This window comes from Oncorhynchus keta, unplaced genomic scaffold (genome assembly GCF_023373465.1).
Source record: "Oncorhynchus keta strain PuntledgeMale-10-30-2019 unplaced genomic scaffold, Oket_V2 Un_scaffold_9339_pilon_pilon, whole genome shotgun sequence".
NCBI lineage: Eukaryota > Metazoa > Chordata > Actinopteri > Salmoniformes > Salmonidae > Oncorhynchus > Oncorhynchus keta.
This window is the reverse complement of record NW_026291016.1, coordinates 340,591-359,542: the sequence shown is the minus strand read 5'-3', so window position 1 is coordinate 359,542 and position 18,952 is coordinate 340,591. Positions and strand designations below refer to the sequence as shown.

Here is an 18,952-nt window from a genome sequence, read left to right as displayed (position 1 = left end):
TTAATATGGGCTGTTTTCAGCCCTTTACTGGGCAGCTTCTCATTGACAGACATTAATATGGGCCGTTTTCAGCCCTTTACTGGGCAGCTTCTCATAGACAGACATTAATATGGGCTGAATTTCAGCCCTTTACTGGGCAGCTTCTCATTGACAGACATTAATATGGGCTCTGTTTTCAGCCCTTTACTGGGCAGCTTCTCATTGACAGACATTAATATGGGCTCTGTTTTCAGCCCTTTACTGGGCAGCTTCTCATAAACAGACATTAATATGGGCTCTGTTTTCAGCCCTTTCCCATGGGCAGCTTCTCAGACAGACATTAATATGGGCCGTTTTCAGCCACCTTTCCTGGGCAGCTTCTCATTAGACAGACATTAATATGGGCTCTGTTTTCAGCCCTTTCCTGGGCAGCTTCTCATAGACAAACATTAATATGGCTCTGAATTTCAGCCCATTCCTGGGCAGCTTCTCGTAGACAGACATTAATATGGGCTCGTTTTCAGCCCTTTACTGGGCAGCTTCTCATTGACAGACATTAATATGGGCCGTTTTCAGCCCTTTACTGGGCAGCTTCTCATTAGACAGACATTAATATGGGCTCTGTTTTCAGCCCTTTCCTGGGCAGCTTCTCATAGACAGACATTAATATGGGCTGTTTTCAGCCCTTTCCTGGGCAGCTTCTCATAGACAGACATTAATATGGGCTGTTTCAGCCCTTTCCTGGGCAGCTTCTCATTGACAGACATTAATATGGGCTCTGTTTTCAGCCCTTTACTGGGCAGCTTCTCATAGACAGACATTAATATGGGCTGTTTTCAGCCCTTTACTGGGCAGCTTCTCATTGACAGACATTAATATGGGCTGTTTTCAGCCCTTTACTGGGCAGCTTCTCTAGACAGACATTAATATGGGCTGTTTTCAGCCCTTTACTGGGCAGCTTCTCATTGACAGACATTAATATGGGCTGTTTTCAGCCCTTTACTGGGCAGCTTCTCTTAGACAGACATTAATATGGGCTGTTTTCAGCCCTTTCCTGGGCAGCTTCTATAGACAGACATTAATATGGGCCGTGTTCAGCCCTTTACTGGGCAGCTTTCGTAGACAGACATTAATATGGGCCGTTTTCAGCCCTTTACTGGGCAGCTTCTCATTGACAGACATTAATATGGGCTGTTTTCAGCCCTTTCCTGGGCAGCTTCTCGTAGACAGACATTAATATGGGCTGTTTTCAGCCCTTTACTGAGCAGCTTCTCATTGACAGACATTAATATGGGCTGTTTTCAGCCCTTTCCTGGGCAGCTTCTCGTAGACAGACATTAATATGGGCTGTTTTCAGCCCTTTACTGGGCAGCTTCTCATTGACAGACATTAATATGGGCTGTTTTCAGCCCTTTACTGGGCAGCTTCTCATTGACAGACATTAATATGGGCTGTTTTCAGCCCTTTACTGGGCAGCTTCTCGTAGACAGACATTAATATGGGCCGTTTTCAGCCCTTTACTGGGCAGCTTCTCTTAGACAGACATTAATATGGGCTGTTTTCAGCCCTTTACTGGGCAGCTTCTCATTGACAGACATTAATATGGGCTGTTTTCAGCCCTTTACTGGGCAGCTTCTCGTTGACAGACATTAATATGGGCTGTTTTCAGCCCTTTACTGGGCAGCTTCTCGTAGACAGACATTAATATGGGCTGTTTTCAGCCCTTTACTGGGCAGCTTCTCGTAGACAGACATTAATATGGGCCGTTTTCATTCAGCAGTCAGTTGGTGTGTTGTGCTGCGGGGTTGAAGCTACGAACCCATAGGCCCCCTCTTCCTTTCCAGACTTCTGGGGGGGACAATGAGCCTGTCGTAGTGGATGTAAGCAATGTCCCTCGCCCCGGCACAAGTTATTTCCTCTTCTGTCGCCAAGCTTCAGGATTTACAGACTGGGGTCAGGGAGAGGTCGAACATGTCAGCGTTTATGCCTAGACTACCCGTCCCGGTAATCCGTCTGGTCCCGCGGCCTTGGCTGTGTGAGACCGAGAGAGAGAGAGAGGAAACACCAGAGCTATGGGCGGCTGAGTGAACCTGTCCCCCTCGGACTACAGACGCCACTGTCTGTTCTTGGCATCTGTAGTGTGTAGTTCATCTCCCCTCAGGAACCACCTGGAGACTGTAATCTAATGTGTAGTTCATCTCTCCTCAGGAACCACCTGGAGAATGTCATCTAGTGTGTAGTTCATCTCTCCTCAGTAACCACCTGGAGAATGCAATCTAATGTGTAGTTCATCTCCCTCAGGAACCACCTGGAGAATGTAATCTAATGTGTAGTTCATCTCCCCTCAGTAACCACCTGGAGAATGTCATCTAATGTGTAGTTCATCTCCCTCAGTAACCACCTGGAGAATGTAATCTAATGTGTAGTTCATCTCCCCTCAGGAACCACCTGGAGAATGTCATCTAATGTGTAGTTCATCTCTCCTCAGTAACCACCTGGAGAATGTAATCTAATGTGTAGTTCATCTCCCCTCAGGAACCACCTGGAGACTGTCATCTAATGTGTAGTTCATCTCCCCTCAGTAACCACCTGGAGACTATAATCTAATGTGTAGTTCATCTCCCCTCAGTAACCACCTGGAGACTATAATCTAATGTGTAGTTCATCTCCCCTCAGTAACCACCTGGAGAATGTAATCTAATGTGTAGTTCATCTCCCCTCAGTAACCACCTGGAGAATGTAATCTAATGTGTAGTTCATCTCTCCTCAGTAACCACCTGGAGAAGTCTCTGCAGCTCCTGATGGACAGAGTGGATGATATGAGTCAGGACATTGTCAAGTATAACACCTACAGCCGTAACCTCAGCAAGCAACAGCAGCAGAAACACCAGGTAACACACACACACACACACACACACACACACACACACACACACACACACACACACACACACACACACAGACACAGAGAGAGACACACACACACCCACAGAGAGAGAGGCACACACACACACACACACACACATTCTATTATCATGATGGGAAAATGTAATCAACACACTGTAGTTGATAATGAGATAATCTACTTCCTGGACAGTGATTGTGTTAGAGGGGCGTTATAGAATTAGGTTTAGACCCTGTCCACAGGGAGTCCTCTCCTCCAGAGAGGAAGGGAAGGGAGGGAGAGAGAGACCATTGGGTTTTCATCTAAAGTAGTGCACTATTTAAGAGATCGGGTAGTATTTGGGACTTGTCTTGACTGTCCTGCAGGGAAGCTGCTAACCAGATTCACAATACCAGAGAGACAGAGGCTTGGTACTATATAATATAACTGTTGATATATCCACTATATTATATTGGTACTATATAATATAACTGTTGATATATCCACTATATTATATTGGTACTATATAATATAACTGTTGATATATCCACTATATTATATTGGTACTATATAATATAACTGTTGATATATCCATTATATTATATTGGTACTATATAATATAACTGTTGATATATCCATTATATTATATTGGTACTATATAATATAACTGTTGATATATCCACTATATTATATTGGTACTATATAATATAACTGTTGATATATCCACTATATTATATTGGTACTATATAATATAACTGTTGATGTATCCACTATATTATATTGGTACTATATAGTATAACTGTTGATATATCCACTATATTATATTGGTACTATATAATATAACTGTTGATATATCCATTATATTATATTGGTACTATATAATATAACTGTTGATGTATGCACTATATTATATTGGTACTAAATAATATAACTATTGATATATCCACTATATTATATTGGTACTATATAGTATAACTGTTGATATATCTACTATATTATATTGGTACTATATAATATAACTGTTGATATATCTACTATATTATATTGGTACTATATAGTATAACTGTTGATATATCTACTATATTATATTGGTACTATATAATATAACTGTTGATATATCTACTATATTATATTGGCACTATATAATATAACTGTTGATATATCTACTATATTATATTGGCACTATATAATATAACTGTTGATATATCTACTATATTATATTGGCACTATATAATATAACTGTTGATATATCTACTATATTATATTGGCACTATATAATATAACTGTTGATATATCCACTATATTATATTGGTACTATATAATATAACTGTTGATATATCCACTATATTATATTGGTACTATATAATATAACTGTTGATATATCCACTATATTATATTGGTACTATATAATATAACTGTTGATGTATCCACTATATTATATTGGTACTATATAGTATAACTGTTGATATATCCACTATATTATATTGGTACCCCGGAGTCGTTTCTCGTGTCGGCCCCGGAGTCGTTTCTCGTGTCGGCCCCGGGGTCGTTTCTCGTGTCGGCCCCGGGGTCGTTTCTCGTGTCGGCCCCGGGGTCGTTTCTCGTGTCGGCCCCGGGGTCGTTTCTCGCGTCGGCCTAGTTATACAAGAATATTGTGATGTTGGTTTCTGGCAGGCTTGACAGGCTTTGTATGTGTATCCAGGTACCGGTAGTTTCCTACCATCTACGCCCCACCACCACCAACCTGTCCTCTGCTCTGCCTCCCCAAATTAAAAAGGCCTTTAGGTTCTGACACGCTGATTTACACTGTCATATACCAACACAAATCACTCCCTGTCTGTCATGTCTGTCGGATTTTATAGCTGTTCTCGCTCACTCCTCCCTCCTCTCCCTTGCTCGCTTGCTCTCTCCTCTCTCTCTCTCTCCTCTCTCTCTCATTCTCTCCTCTCCCTCTCTCTCATTCTCTCTCTCCTTCTCTCTCCCCCTCTCTCATTCTCTCCCTCCTCATTCTCTCTCCCTCTCTCTCTTTCTCTCTCTCCCCCTCCCCTCTCTCTCCACGCTCTCTCTCTCCTCTCTCTCTCTCTCTGCAGTATGTCCAGCGGCGCCAGCAGGAGAATGCTCAGAGACAGACCAGAGGAGAGACTCCTCTACCAGAGGAAGATGTCTCCAAGATGTTCAAACCACCACAGCCCCCTCCTCGCATGGACACTCTCCTCATCGCAGGTACCCCCACACCCTCCCTCCCTCCTAGCAGCTACCAGTTCTGTTCTCTCTCTGGTAGCTACCTATCTGTTCTGTTCTCTCTCTGGTAGCTACCTATCTGTTCTGTTCTCTCTCTGGTAGCTACCTATCTGTTCTGTTCTCTCTCTGGTAGCTACCTATCTGTTCTGTTCTCTCTCTGGTAGCTACCTATCTGTTCTGTTCTCTCTCTGGTAGCTACCTATCTGTTCTGTTCTCTCTCTGGTAGCTACCTATCTGTTCTGTTCTCTCTCTGGTAGCTACCTATCTGTTCTGTTCTCTCTCTGGTAGCTACCTATCTGTTCTGTTCTCTCTCTGGTAGCTACCTATCTGTTCTCTCTCTGGTAGCTACCTATCTGTTCTCTCTCTGGTAGCTACCTATCTGTTCTCTCTCTGGTAGCTACCTATCTGTTCTGTTCTCTCTCTGGTAGCTACCTATCTGTTCTGTTCTCTCTCTGGTAGCTACCTATCTGTTGTCATCTCTGGTAGCTACCTATCTGTTGTCATCTCTGGTAGCTACCTATCTGTTCTCATCTCTGGTAGCTACCTATCTGTTCTCTCTCTGGTAGCTACCTATCTGTTCTCTCTCTGGTAGCTACCTATCTGTTCTGATCTCTGGTAGCTACCTATCTGTTCTCTCTCTGGTAGCTACCTATCTGTTCTGTTCTCTCTCTGGTAGCTGCCTATCTATTCTGTTCTCTCTCTGGTAGCTGCCTATCTATTCTGTTCTCTCTCTGGTAGCTGCCTATCTATTCTGTTCTCTCTCTGGTAGCTGCCTATCTATTCTGTTCTCTCTCTGGTAGCTACCTATCTGTTCTGTTCTCTCTCTGGTAGCTACCTATCTGTTCTGTTCTCTCCCTGGTAGCTACCTATCTGTTCTGTTCTCTCTCTGGTAGCTACCTATCTGTTCTGTTCTCTCTCTGGTAGCTACCAATCTGTTCTCTCTCTGGTAGCTACCTATCTGTTCTGTTCTCTCTCTGGTAGCTACCTATCTGTTCTGTTCTCTCTCTGGTAGCTACCTATCTGTTCTGTTCTCTCTCTGGTAGCTACCTATCTGTTCTCTCTCTGGTAGCTACCTATCTGTTCTCTCTGGTAGCTACCTATCTGTTCTCTCTCTGGTAGCTACCTATCTGTTCTCTCTCTGGTAGCTACCTATCTGTTCTCTCTCTGGTAGCTACCTATCTGTTCTCTCTCTGGTAGCTACCTATCTGTTCTCTCTCTGGTAGCTACCTATCTGTTCTCTCTCTGGTAGCTACCTATCTGTTCTGTTCTCTCTCTGGTAGATACCTATCTGTTCTCTCTCTGGTAGCTAGCTACCTATCTGTTCTGTTCTCTCTCTGGTAACTACCTATCTGTTCTCTCTCTGGTAGCTACCTATCTGTTCTCTCTCTGGTAGCTACCTATCTGTTCTGTTCTCTCTCTGGTAGCTACCTATCTGTTCTGTTCTCTCTCTGGTAGCTACCTATCTGTTCTGTTCTCTCTCTGGTAGCTACCTATCTGTTCTGTTCTCTCTCTGGTAACTACCTATCTGTTCTCTCTCTGGTAGCTACCTATCTGTTCTCTCTCTGGTAGCTACCTATCTGTTCTGTTCTCTCTCTGGTAGATACCTATCTGTTCTCTCTCTGGTAGCTAGCTACCTATCTGTTCTGTTCTCTCTCTGGTAGATACCTATCTGTTCTGTTCTCTCTCTGGTAACTACCTATCTGTTCTCTCTCTGGTAGCTACCTATCTGTTCTGTTCTCTCCCTGGTAGCTACCTATCTGTTCTGTTCTCTCTCTGGTAGCTACCTATCTGTTCTGTTCTCTCTCTGGTAGCTACCTATCTGTTCTGTTCTCTCTCTGGTAGCTACCTATCTGTTCTGTTCTCTCTCTGGTAGCTACCTATCTGTTCTGTTCTCTCTCTGGTAGCTACCTATCTGTTCTGTTCTCTCTCTGGTAGCTACCTATCTGTTCTGTTCTCTCTCTGGTAGCTACCTATCTGTTCTGTTCTCTCTCTGGTAGCTACCTATCTGTTCTGTTCTCTCTCTGGTAGCTACCTATCTGTTCTCTCTCTGGTAGCTACCTATCTGTTCTCTCTCTGGTAGCTACCTATCTGTTCTGTTGTCATCTCTCCATGATGTCACATTAATCTACAGCGTTGTAGATTTCATCTGACATCCCTGCCTGTCTGCTGTTTCTCTGATGGTTGGCTTCATCCCAAAATATAGCACCCTATTCCCTATATAGTGCACTACTTGTGACCAGGGTCCATAGGGACACACCCGTAGGCCTCTGGTTGGAACTAGTGCACCACATTAGGGGATAGGATGACATTTTGGGCACGGCCCCGGTGTCTCCCTTCTTGATAACATGCAACTGATTGACCTCCAGCTCTGCTAATGTGTGTCCTGCTTTTTATTCAGACTCCTGTGTTTGTCTGTTTTTGTTTCTGCCAAAACAGGACAGATTAACAATTACTGCCAGAATGTGAAGGAGTTCACCTCCCAGAACCTCGGCAAACTCTTCATGGCCGAGGCTCTTCAGGGACACAACAGCTAAAGGAGAAGACGAGAGGAGGAACTAAAACACACAGGAGAGAACCCCCCCTTTCACCCAATCAGAATGATCCATACAGGGCTGTGTTCTAAATTGTACCCTCTTCCCTTATATATATATATATATAGTGCACTACTGGTCAATACTAGTACACTACTGGTCAAAACTAGTACACTACTGGTCAATACTAGTACACTGTATAGGGAATAGGGTGTAATCTTGGGATGGATCCTATGATTGGAGGATTGATGTGATGCTGTTAGATTTGTTAAGAAATTAAAATAACGACGTGACCAACATTATTACTCATTATTAAGAAAACATATTCCACGTTCTCCAAAGAAGATTTATTTGAATATTATTGTAACTTTTAATAAACATCTTTGCGTCTCCTCACATTGTTTTGCCTCTCTGCGCTCGTTCTATGTCCATTCATAAAGATTAAACCTCGTCCTGCACCGAAACACACTTTCAATGGAGATTCTCCAGTGTCCAATACTAGGCATAGTCTGTTTCCGGGGAAACGGCCACAAGAAGTGTAGTTGTCCAATACTAGGCATCGTCTGTTTCCGGGGAAACGGCCACCAGAAGTGTAGTTGTCCAATACTAGGCATCGGCTGTTTCCGGGGAAACGGCCACCAGAAGTGTAGTTGTCCAATACTAGGCATCGTCTGTTTCCGGGGAAACGGCCACCAGAAGTGTACGTGTCCAATACTAGGCATCGTCTGTTTCCGGGGAAACGGCCACCAGAAGTGTAGTTGTCCAATACTAGGCATCGTCTGTTTCCGGGGAAACGGCCACCAGAAGTGTACGTGTCCAATACTAGGCATCGTCTGTTTCCGGGGAAACGGCCACCAGAAGTGTAGTTGTCCAATACTAGGCATCGTCTGTTTCCGGGGAAACGGCCACCAGAAGTGTACGTGTCCAATACTAGGCATCGTCTGTTTCTGAAGTGTAGTTGTCCAATACTAGGCATCGTCTGTTTCCGGGGAAACGGCCACCAGAAGTGTACGTGTCCAATACTAGGCATCGTCTGTTTCCGGGGAAACGGCCGCCAGAAGTGTAGTTGTCCAATACTAGGCATCGTCTGTTTCCGGGGAAACGGCCAACAGAAGTGTCCAATAGAATAACGCTGACTCACTATAAACACCAACGTTTCCTTCCTGTAATCAAATCAAATGTATTTATAAAGCCCTTCTTACATCAGCTGATATCTCAAAGTGCTGTACAGAAACCCAGCCTAAAACCCCAAACAGCAAGCAATGCAGGTGTAGAAGCACGGTGGCTAGGAAAAACTCCCTAGAAAGGCCGGAGCCTAGGAAGAAACCTAGAGAGGAACCAGGCTATGAGGGGTGGAGATTATAAACCTAGAGAGGAACCAGGCTATGAGGGGTGGCCAGTCCTCTTCTGGCTGTGCCGGGTGGAGATTATAGGGTGGTCATGTGGGACATTGACTCCATAACACCCTATATAGTGGACCCCCCCCCAATAGGGTTCTGGTTAAAACCAGTGCACTATATAGGGTATAGGGTGGTCATGTGGGACATTGACTCCATAACACCCTATATAGTGGACCCCCCCCCCAATAGGGTTCTGGTTAAAACCAGTGCACTATATAGGGTATAGGGTGGTCATGTGGGACATTGACTCCATAACACCCTATATAGTGGACCCCCCCCCCAATAGGGTTCTGGTTAAAACCAGTGCACTATATAGGGTATAGGGTGGTCATGTGGGACATTGACTCCATAACACCCTATATAGTGGACCCCCCCCATAGGGTTCTGGTTAAAACCAGTGCACTATATAGGGTATAGGGTGGTCATGTGGGACATTGACTCCAGTTTTAATGAGGCTTGTGTTGGTCATTTTAAATAATTCTCTCTCTGCACTGCCAGAGCACCAACCACTGTAGTATTACGGTCTGTTGTCAATACAACTCAGAGGCCGACATACAACACACACATATATATATACACACACACACACACACACACACACATATATACCGACCCGCCAGCTGAAGCAGAGCAGGAGAGGTGGGGCATGTTATCTGCTGTTAATACAACTCAGATAGAGGCCGACATACCACACACACACACACATGTATACATACATACATACATACATACATACATACATACATACATACATACATACATACATATACACATACATACATACATACATACATACATACATATACACATACATACATACACATACATACATACATACATACATACATACATACATACATACACATACATACATACACATACATACATACATACATACATACATACATACATACATACATACACATACATACATACATACATATACACATACATACATATACACATACATACATATACACATACATACATACACATACATACATACACACACACACATACATACACATACATACATACATACATACATACATACATACATACATACATACATACATACATACATACATATACACACACACAGTGGGGCAAAAAAGTATTTAGTCAGCCACCAGTTGAGAGAGGCCTATAATTTTCATCATAGGTACACTTCAACGATGACAGACAAAATGAGAAAAATCCAGAAAATCACATTTGTAGGATTTTTTTATGAATTTATTAGCAAATTATGGTGGAAAATAAGTATTTGGTCACCTACAAACAAGCAAATTGGTGGCTGACTAAATACTTTTTTGTCCCACTGTATATACACACACACCGACCAGCCAGCTGAGGCAGAGCAGAGGAGGTGGGACATGTTATCTGCTGTTAATACAACTCAGATAGAGGCCAACATACAACACACACACACATACACACATACACACATACCGACCAGCCAGCTGAGGCAGAGCAGAGGAGGTGGGACATGTTATCTGCTGTTAATACAACTCAGATAGAGGCCAACATACAACACACACACACATACACACACACCGACCAGCCAGCTGAGGCAGAGCAGGGGAGGTGGGACATGTTATCTGCTGTTAATACAACTCAGATAGAGGCCAACATACAACACACACACACATACACACACACCGACCAGCCAGCTGAGGCAGAGCAGAGGAGGTGGGACATGTTATCTGCTGTTAATACAACTCAGATAGAGGCCAACATACAACACACACACACATACACACACACCGACCAGCCAGCTGAGGCAGAGCAGAGGAGGTGGGACATGTTATCTGCTGTTAATACAACTCAGATAGAGGCCAACATACAACACACACACACATACACACACACCGACCAGCCAGCTGAGGCAGAGCAGAGGAGGTGGGACATGTTATCTGCTGTTAATACAACTCAGATAGAGGCCAACATACAACACACACACACATACACACACACCGACCAGCCAGCTGAGGCAGAGCAGAGGAGGTGGGACATGTTATCTGTTGTGGTGACAACGCTGTGTGTGAGCAGCTGCAGGAGATTAACAGTAATTACCAGTCCGCTGGCTGAGCTATGTGTAATTGAAAACAGACCTTCTCATCATTCACGGTTTTCCTTTTTAAACCTTGACAGGAATTCTGACAGGCACAGTTTGGAAAATATATTCATGAACTAAGTTTCCTGTCGACTGTTGTTAGACGGGAGACCTTGTCTGTACCTGCCCTTTGTAGCTGTGTTGTTAGACGGGAGACTTTGTCTGTACCTGCCCATTGTAGCTGTGTTGTTAGACGGGAGACTTTGTCTGTACCTGCCCATTGTAGCTGTGTTGTTAGACGGGAGACTTTGTCTGTACCTGCCCATTGTAGCTGTGTTGTTAGACGGGAGACTTTGTCTGTACCTGCCCATTGTAGCTGTGTTGTTAGATGGGAGACTTTGTCTGTACCTGCCCATTGTAGCTGTGTTGTTAGACGGGAGACTTTGTCTGTACCTGCCCATTGTAGCTGTGTTGTTAGACGGGAGACCTTGTCTGTACCTGCCCTTTGTAGCTGTGTTGTTTTCTTATCACGCCACGTTGGATATCTAGTCTTGTTCAAATAACACTTGTGTTTTAAGAGAATGGATTTGTCTCCCCACGAAAGGAGGATCCAATACATGTGTAATGCCCAGCAAGTCATCACGGGGGATTTCAAATCTGTTCTGATCGTCAACGACGACTCTTCATTTCATTAGTGTTCTCATGTTCATTAACCGATTCAATTAAAACACTGTCTGTTTTCTAAGAATTTGTAAGGTTTCTTATTCAAATGAAACAGACCAGAGTCCAGTCTACTTAGTCAGCAACGTTTATTCTCTAGAGCTCTGCTTCATTCGGGGCGGCAACGTAGCCTAGTGGTTAGAGCGTTGGACTAGTAACCGGAAGGTTGTGAGTTCAAACCCCTGAGCTGACAAGGTACAAATCGGTCATTCTGCCCCTGAACAGGCAGTTAACCCACTGTTCCCAGGCCGTCATTGAAAATAAGAATGTGTTCTTAACTGACTTGCCTGGTTAAATAAAGGTAAAATAAAAAATATATAAAAAAATTCCGGTACATTGGTCTATCTATATACCTCACATTTCATCATAAATGTCCCTCCTCCTCTCAGATACAATGGCAACATTGTAGTTCACAAGCCTTCTCACATTGTCTGCCACCTGTTAAACAATCTACTACAAGCCCCAGGTCTCTCCAACTCCCCGGGTAGAGACAGGATGTCCTGTTAGGAACACAGTAGTCCAGCCAGTCTGTTAAACAATCTACTACAAGCCCCAGGTCTCTCCAACTCCCTGGGTAGAGACAGGATGTCCTGTTAGGAACACAGTAGTCCAGCCAGTCTGTTAAACAATCTACTACAAGCCCCAGGTCTCTCCAACTCCCCGGGTAGAGACAGGATGTCCTGTTAGGAACACAGTAGTCCAGCCAGTCTGTTAAACAATCTACTACAAGCCCCAGGTCTCTCCAACTCCCTGGGTAGAGACAGGATGTCCTGTTAGGAACACAGTAGTCCAGCCAGTCTGTTAAACAATCTACTACAAGCCCCAAGGTCTCTCCCCCTCCCCGGGTAGAGACAGGATGTCCTGTTAGGAACACAGTAGTCCAGCATTTCACACTTGCACCCTGCTTACATACTAAAAAGGATCAAGAACGTCCTTGTTCTAATTATTGACCGAAACTACACACATTAGATTTAGTGTTATGATTCTAATAAGTTTCATACAGTGACTGGGTAATATTCTGTTGGTTATAGTTCTACGTTAAATGTAGTTTCATACAGTGACAGGGTAATATTCTGTTGGTTATAGTTCTACGTTAAATGTAGTTTCATACAGTGACAGGGTAATATTCTGTTGGTTATAGTTCTACGTTAAATGTAGTTTCATACAGTGACAGGGTAATATTCTGTTGGTTATAGTTCTACGTTAAATGTAGTTTCATACAGTGACAGGGTAATATTCTGTTGGTTATAGTTCTACGTTAAATGTAGTTTCATACAGTGACAGGGTAATATTCTGTTGGTTATAGTTCTAGGTTAAATGTAGTTTCATACAGTGACAGGGTAATATTCTGTTGGTTATAGTTCTACGTTAAATGTAGTTTCATACAGTGACAGGGTAATATTCTGTTGGTTATAGTTCTACAGTACATGTAGTTTCATACAGTGACTGGGTAATATTCTGTTGGTTATAGTTCTACGTTAAATGTAGTTTCATACAGTGACAGGGTAATATTCTGTTGGTTATAGTTCTACGTTAAATGTAGTTTCATACAGTGACTGGGTAATATTCTGTTGGTTATAGTTCTACGTTAAATGTAGTTTCATACAGTGACAGGGTAATATTCTGTTGGTTATAGTTCTACGTTAAATGTAGTTTCATACAGTGACAGGGTAGTATTCTGTTGGTTATAGTTCTACGTTAAATGCTTCTGTAAAACATCTGAGTCTACCAGACATTATTATACAGTAACAATACAGTCTGATTCCTTATTGAATTCAGCCATTATTCAGCCATTCAGCCATTATAACAATAGTCTGAATCCTTATTGAATTTAGCCATTATACAGTAACAATACAGTCTGAATTCAGCCATTATACAGTAACAATACAGTCTGAATTCAGCCATTATACAGTAACAATACAGTCTGAATTCAGCCATTATACAGTAACAATACAGTCTGATTACTTATTGAATTCAGCCATTATACAGTAACAATAGTCTGAATCCTTATTGAATTCAGCCATTATACAGTAACAATACAGTCTGAATTCAGCCATTATACAGTAACAATACAGTCTGATTACTTATTGAATTCAGCCATTATACAGTAACAATAGTCTGAATCCTTATTGAATTCAGCCATTATACAGTAACAATACAGTCTGATTCCTTATTGAATTCAGCCATTATACAGTAACAATACAGTCTGAATTCAGCCATTATACAGTAATAATACAGTCTGAATCCTTATTGAATTCAGCCATTATACAGTAACAATACAGTCTGAATCCAGCCATTATACAGTAATAATACAGTCTGAATCCTTATTGAATTCAGCCATTATACAGTAACAATTCAGTCTGAATTCAGCCATTATACAGTAACAATACAGTCTGAATCCTTATTGAATCCAGCCATTATACAGTAACAATACAGTCTGATTCCTTATTGAATCCAGCCATTATACAGTAACAATACAGTCTGATTCCTTATTGAATCCAGCCATTATACAGTAACAATACAGTCTGATTCCTTATTGAATTCAGCCATTATACAGTAATAATACAGTCTGAATCCTTATTGAATTCAGCCATTATACAGTAACAATTCAGTCTGAATTCAGCCATTATACAGTAACAATACAGTCTGATTCCTTATTGAATCCAGCCATTATACAGTAACAATACAGTCTGATTACTTATTGAATCCAGCCATTATACAGTAACAATACAGTCTGAATCCTTATTGAATTCAGCCATTATACAGTAACAATACAGTCTGAATCCTTATTGAATTCAGCCATTATACAGTAACAATAGTCTGAATCCTTATTGAATTCAGCCATTATACAGTAACAATACAGTCTGATTCCTTATTGAATCCACACATGATACAGTAACAAAGCACATTCATTTAACCTTCCCCTGAAAGAACATTCCCCTGAAAGAACATTCCTTTAACCTTCCCCTTTAACCTTCCCCTGAAAGAACATTCCTTTAACCTTCCCCTTTAACCTTCCCCTGAAAGAACATTCCCCTTTAACCTTCCCCTGAAAGAACATTCCCCTTTAACCTTCCCCTGAAAGAACATTCCCCTTTAACCTTCCCCTGAAAGAACATTCCCCTTTAACCTTCCCCTTTAACCTTCCCCTGAAAGAACATTCCTTTAACCTTCCCCTTTAACCTTCCCCTTTAACCTTCCCCTGAAAGCACGTTATTTTAACCTTCCCCTGAAAGTTGAGATGAACGTCATATAGGCTAGCCGTATCATACATCTCAGTTGGAGTGCTCTTCTCGGGTCAGTTTAGTCTCTTGGATCATAATCAATAAGATTATAAGGGCAGGAGTGACCTGATCCAAGATGCTTGATACAGACTGTTTGTGCTGAATAAGCCCGCTCCCGTGGTCGTTGTCACGACAACACAAACAGAATCTGGGACCAGGCTGAGCAGAGTGGTTCCTTTTGGCGTAGACTACCCTTTTCAAAGACCACCTACTATATTTGTCTGTCTTCTAAGTCGAATGAGGATTGGCTGAGCAAACAGGGCATCGCTGTCCCATGCAGCAGGGGCAATAGGCTACTTAATTACACTACGGGATTTCTCCATCTTTCTCTCCACCCCCCTCACCCTTCTCGGTCCCCCTCGCTCTCTCTCCCCTTTCTCGGCCCCCCTCGCTCTCTCTCCCCCTTCTCGGTCCCCCTCGCTCTCTCTCCCCCTTCTCTCTCGCTGAAGCAGGAGCTCTATATGTCAGAGGGATATTAGTTTGGTGTTATTTAATCAGAGAGTAAAGCCTGTATAGTTTGGTGTCAATCAGAGTAAAGCCTGTATAGTTTGGTGTCAATCAGAGTAAAGCCTGTATAGTTTGGTGTAATTTAATCAGAGAGTAAAGCCTGTATAGTTTGGTGTTATTTAATCAGAGTGTAAAGCCTGTATAGTTTGGTGTTATTTAATCAGAGTGTAAAGCCTGTATAGTTTAGTGTTATTTAATCAGAGTGTAGAGCCTGTATAGTTTGGTGTTATTTAATCAGAGAGTAGAGCCTGTATAGTTTGGTGTTATTTAATCAGAGTGTAAAGCCTGTATAGTTTGGTGTTATTTAATCAGAGTGTAAAGCCTGTATAGTTTGGTGTTATTTAATCAGAGAGTAAAGCCTGTATAGTTTGGTGTTATTTAATCAGAGAGTAGAGCCTGTATAGTTTAGTGTTATTTAATCAGAGTGTAAAGCCTGTATAGTTTGGTGTTATTTAATCAGAGTGTAAAGCCTGTATAGTTTGGTGTTATTTAATCAGAGAGTAGAGCCTGTATAGTTTGGTGTCAATCAGAGTAAAGCCTGTATAGTTTGGTGTTATTTAATCAGAGAGTAGAGCCTGTATAGTTTGGTGTTATTTAATCAGAGAGTAAAGCCTGTATAGTTTGGTGTTATTTAATCAGAGTGTAAAGCCTGTATAGTTTGGTGTTATTTAATCAGTGTAAAGCCTGTATAGTTTGGTGTTATTTAATCAGAGAGTAAAGCCTGTATAGTTTGGTGTTATTTAATCAGAGAGTAAAGCCTGTATAGTTTGGTGTTATTTAATCAGAGATTAGAGCCTGTATAGTTTGGTGTTATTTAATCAGAGAGTAGAGCCTGTATAGTTTGGTGTTATTTAATCAGAGAGTAGAGCCTGTATAGTTTGGTGTTATTTAATCAGAGAGTAGAGCCTGTATAGTTTGGTGTTATTTAATCAGAGAGTAGAGCCTGTATAGTTTGGTGTTATTTAATCAGAGAGTAGAGCCTGTATAGTTTGGTGTTATTTAATCAGAGAGTAGAGCCTGTATAGTTTGGTGTTATTTAATCAGAGAGTAAAGCCTGTATAGTTTGGTGTTATTTAATCAGAGTGTAAAGCCTGTATAGTTTGGTGTTATTTAATCAGAGAGTAAAGCCTGTATAGTTTGGTGTTATTTAATCAGAGAGTAGAGCCTGTATAGTTTGGTGTTATTTAATCAGAGAGTAGAGCCTGTATAGTTTGGTGTTATTTAATCAGAGAGTAAAGCCTGTATAGTTTGGTGTTATTTAATCAGAGTGTAAAGCCTGTATAGTTTGGTGTTATTTAATCAGAGAGTAGAGCCTGTATAGTTTGGTGTTATTTAATCAGAGTGTAAAGCCTGTATAGTTTGGTGTTATTTAATCAGAGTGTAAAGCCTGTATAGTTTGGTGTTATTTAATCAGAGTGTAAAGCCTGTATAGTTTGGTGTTATTTAATCAGAGTGTAAAGCCTGTATAGTTTGGTGTTATTTAATCAGAGTGTAAAGCCTGTATAGTTTGGTGTTATTTAATCAGAGAGTAAAGCCTGTATAGTTTGGTGTTATTTAATCAGAGAGTAAAGCCTGTATAGTTTGGTGTTATTTAATCAGAGAGTAGAGCCTGTATAGTTTGGTGTTATTTAATCAGAGAGTAAAGCCTGTATAGTTTGGTGTTATTTAATCAGAGTGTAAAGCCTGTATAGTTTGGTGTTATTTAATCAGAGTGTAAAGCCTGTATAGTTTGGTGTTATTTAATCAGAGAGTAAAGCCTGTATAGTTTGGTGTTATTTAATCAGAGAGTAGAGCCTGTATAGTTTAGTGTTATTTAATCAGAGTGTAAAGCCTGTATAGTTTGGTGTTATTTAATCAGAGAGTAAAGCCTGTATAGTTTGGTGTTATTTAATCAGAGTGTAAAGCCTGTATAGTTTGGTGTTATTTAATCAGAGTGTAAAGCCTGTATAGTTGTAACCTGAAGCAACCTACGACATCTGTGTTGAAACACAAGCTCTTTCCCCAGTTCACCCTCAGACCATCCTGTCTGTGGTAATAGAGAATCAGATGGCTCTTTCCTCAGACCATCCTGTCTGTGGTAATAGAGAATCAGATGGCTCTTTCCTCAGACCATCCTGTCCGTGGTAATAGAGAATCAGCTGGCTCTTTCCCCAGTTCACCCTCAGACCATCCTGTCTGTGGTAATAGAGAATCAGCTGGCTCTTTCCCCCAGTTCACCCTCAGACCATCCTGTCCGTGGTAATAGAGAATCAGATGGCTCTTTCCCCAGTTCACCCTCAGACCATCCTGTCTGTGGTAATAGAGAATCAGATGGCTCTTTCCCCCAGTTCACCCTCAGACCATCCTGTCTGTGGTAATAGAGAATCAGCTGGCTCTTTCCCCCAGTTCACCCTCAGACCATCCTGTCCGTGGTAATAGAGAATCAGCTGGCTCTTTCCTCAGACCATCCTGTCCGTGGTAATAGAGAATCAGCTGGCTCTTTCCCCCAGTTCACCCTCAGACCATCCTGTCCGTGGTAATAGAGAATCAGCTGGCTCTTTCCTCAGACCATCCTGTCTGTGGTAATAGAGAATCAGCTGGCTCTTTCCCCAGTTCACCCTCAGACCATCCTGTCCGTGGTAATAGAGAATCAGCTGGCTCTTTCCTCAGACCATCCTGTCCGTGGTAATAGAGAATCAGCTGGCTCTTTCCCCAGTTCACCCTCAGACCATCCTGTCTGTGGTAATAGAGAATCAGCTGGCTCTTTCCCCCAGTTCACCCTCAGACCATCCTGTCCGTGGTAATAGAGAATCAGCTGGCTCTTTCCTCAGACCATCCTGTCCGTGGTAATAGAGAATCAGCTGGCTCTTTCCTCAGACCATCCTGTCTGTGGTAATAGAGAATCAGCTGGCTCTTTCCCCCAGTTCACCCTCAGACCATCCTGTCCGTGATAATAGAGAATCAGATGGCTCTTTCCCCCAGTTCACCCTCAGATCATCCTGTCCGTGGTAATAGAGAATCAGCTGGCTCTTTCCCCCAGTTCACCCTCAGACCATCCTGTCTGTGGTAATAGAGAATCAGCTGGCTCTTTCCCCAGTTCACCCTCAGACCATCCTGTCCGTGGTAATAGAGAATCAGATGGCTCTTTCCTCAGACCATCCTGTCCGTGGAATAGAGAATCAGCTGGCTCTTTCCCCCAGTTCACCCTCAGACCATCCTGTCTGTGGTAATAGAGAATCAGCTGGCTCTTTCCCCCAGTTCACCCTCAGACCATCCTGTCTGTGGTAATAGAGAATCAGCTGGCTCTTTCCTCAGACCATCCTGTCCGTGGTAATAGAGAATCAGCTGGCTCTTTCCTCAGACCATCCTGTCCG

General features: G+C 42.3%; 1 protein-coding gene and 1 long non-coding RNA gene across 28 annotated transcripts; one reads left to right on the top strand and one right to left on the bottom strand.

Annotated features, from left to right (window-relative positions):
• Window positions 1-2,104: 2,104 nt before the first annotated feature.
• On the bottom strand, window positions 2,105-2,793 carry LOC127929645 (uncharacterized). Of its 8 annotated transcripts, none has more exons than XR_008135691.1 (4): window positions 2,663-2,793; window positions 2,428-2,568; window positions 2,288-2,334; window positions 2,105-2,147 (listed from the first exon to the last, which is right to left on the bottom strand). It is a non-coding gene; the product is annotated as an uncharacterized LOC127929645 (long non-coding RNA). The 8 variants fall into 8 exon arrangements; XR_008135689.1 differs by having other exon boundaries at window positions 2,127-2,241; window positions 2,381-2,568; XR_008135694.1 differs by having other exon boundaries at window positions 2,127-2,194; window positions 2,381-2,568.
• Window positions 2,705-8,716, top strand: LOC127929644 (eukaryotic translation initiation factor 3 subunit H). 20 transcript variants are annotated; one of them, XR_008135682.1, is made up of 7 exons: window positions 2,705-2,870; window positions 4,954-5,086; window positions 7,541-8,123; window positions 8,178-8,387; window positions 8,502-8,549; window positions 8,594-8,641; window positions 8,702-8,716. XR_008135682.1 is itself a non-coding variant. In XM_052517670.1 (3 exons), exons 1-3 carry the CDS (start codon window positions 2,727-2,729, stop codon window positions 7,636-7,638), a joined length of 375 nt encoding a protein of 124 aa, XP_052373630.1. In that variant the 5' UTR covers window positions 2,705-2,726; the 3' UTR covers window positions 7,639-8,031. The 20 variants fall into 20 exon arrangements, 1 of the variants encoding a protein (XP_052373630.1); XR_008135674.1 differs by having other exon boundaries at window positions 8,178-8,441; XR_008135681.1 differs by lacking the exon at window positions 8,702-8,716 and adding an exon at window positions 8,394-8,441 and having other exon boundaries at window positions 8,178-8,333; window positions 8,594-8,608.
• The last annotated feature ends 10,236 nt before the right edge of the window (window positions 8,717-18,952 follow it).

Excerpts from the sequence above, each read along its gene's own strand:
- LOC127929644 (XM_052517670.1), top strand. The coding sequence starts at position 2,727 with ATGTGTAGTTCATCTCTCCTCAGTAACCACCTGGAGAAGTCTCTGCAG. Across the intron at positions 2,871-4,953 it reads AACAGCAGCAGAAACACCAG|TATGTCCAGCGGCGCCAGCA; the intron begins GTAACACACACA and ends CTCTCTCTGCAG. Across the intron at positions 5,087-7,540 it reads GGACACTCTCCTCATCGCAG|GACAGATTAACAATTACTGC; the intron begins GTACCCCCACAC and ends CTGCCAAAACAG.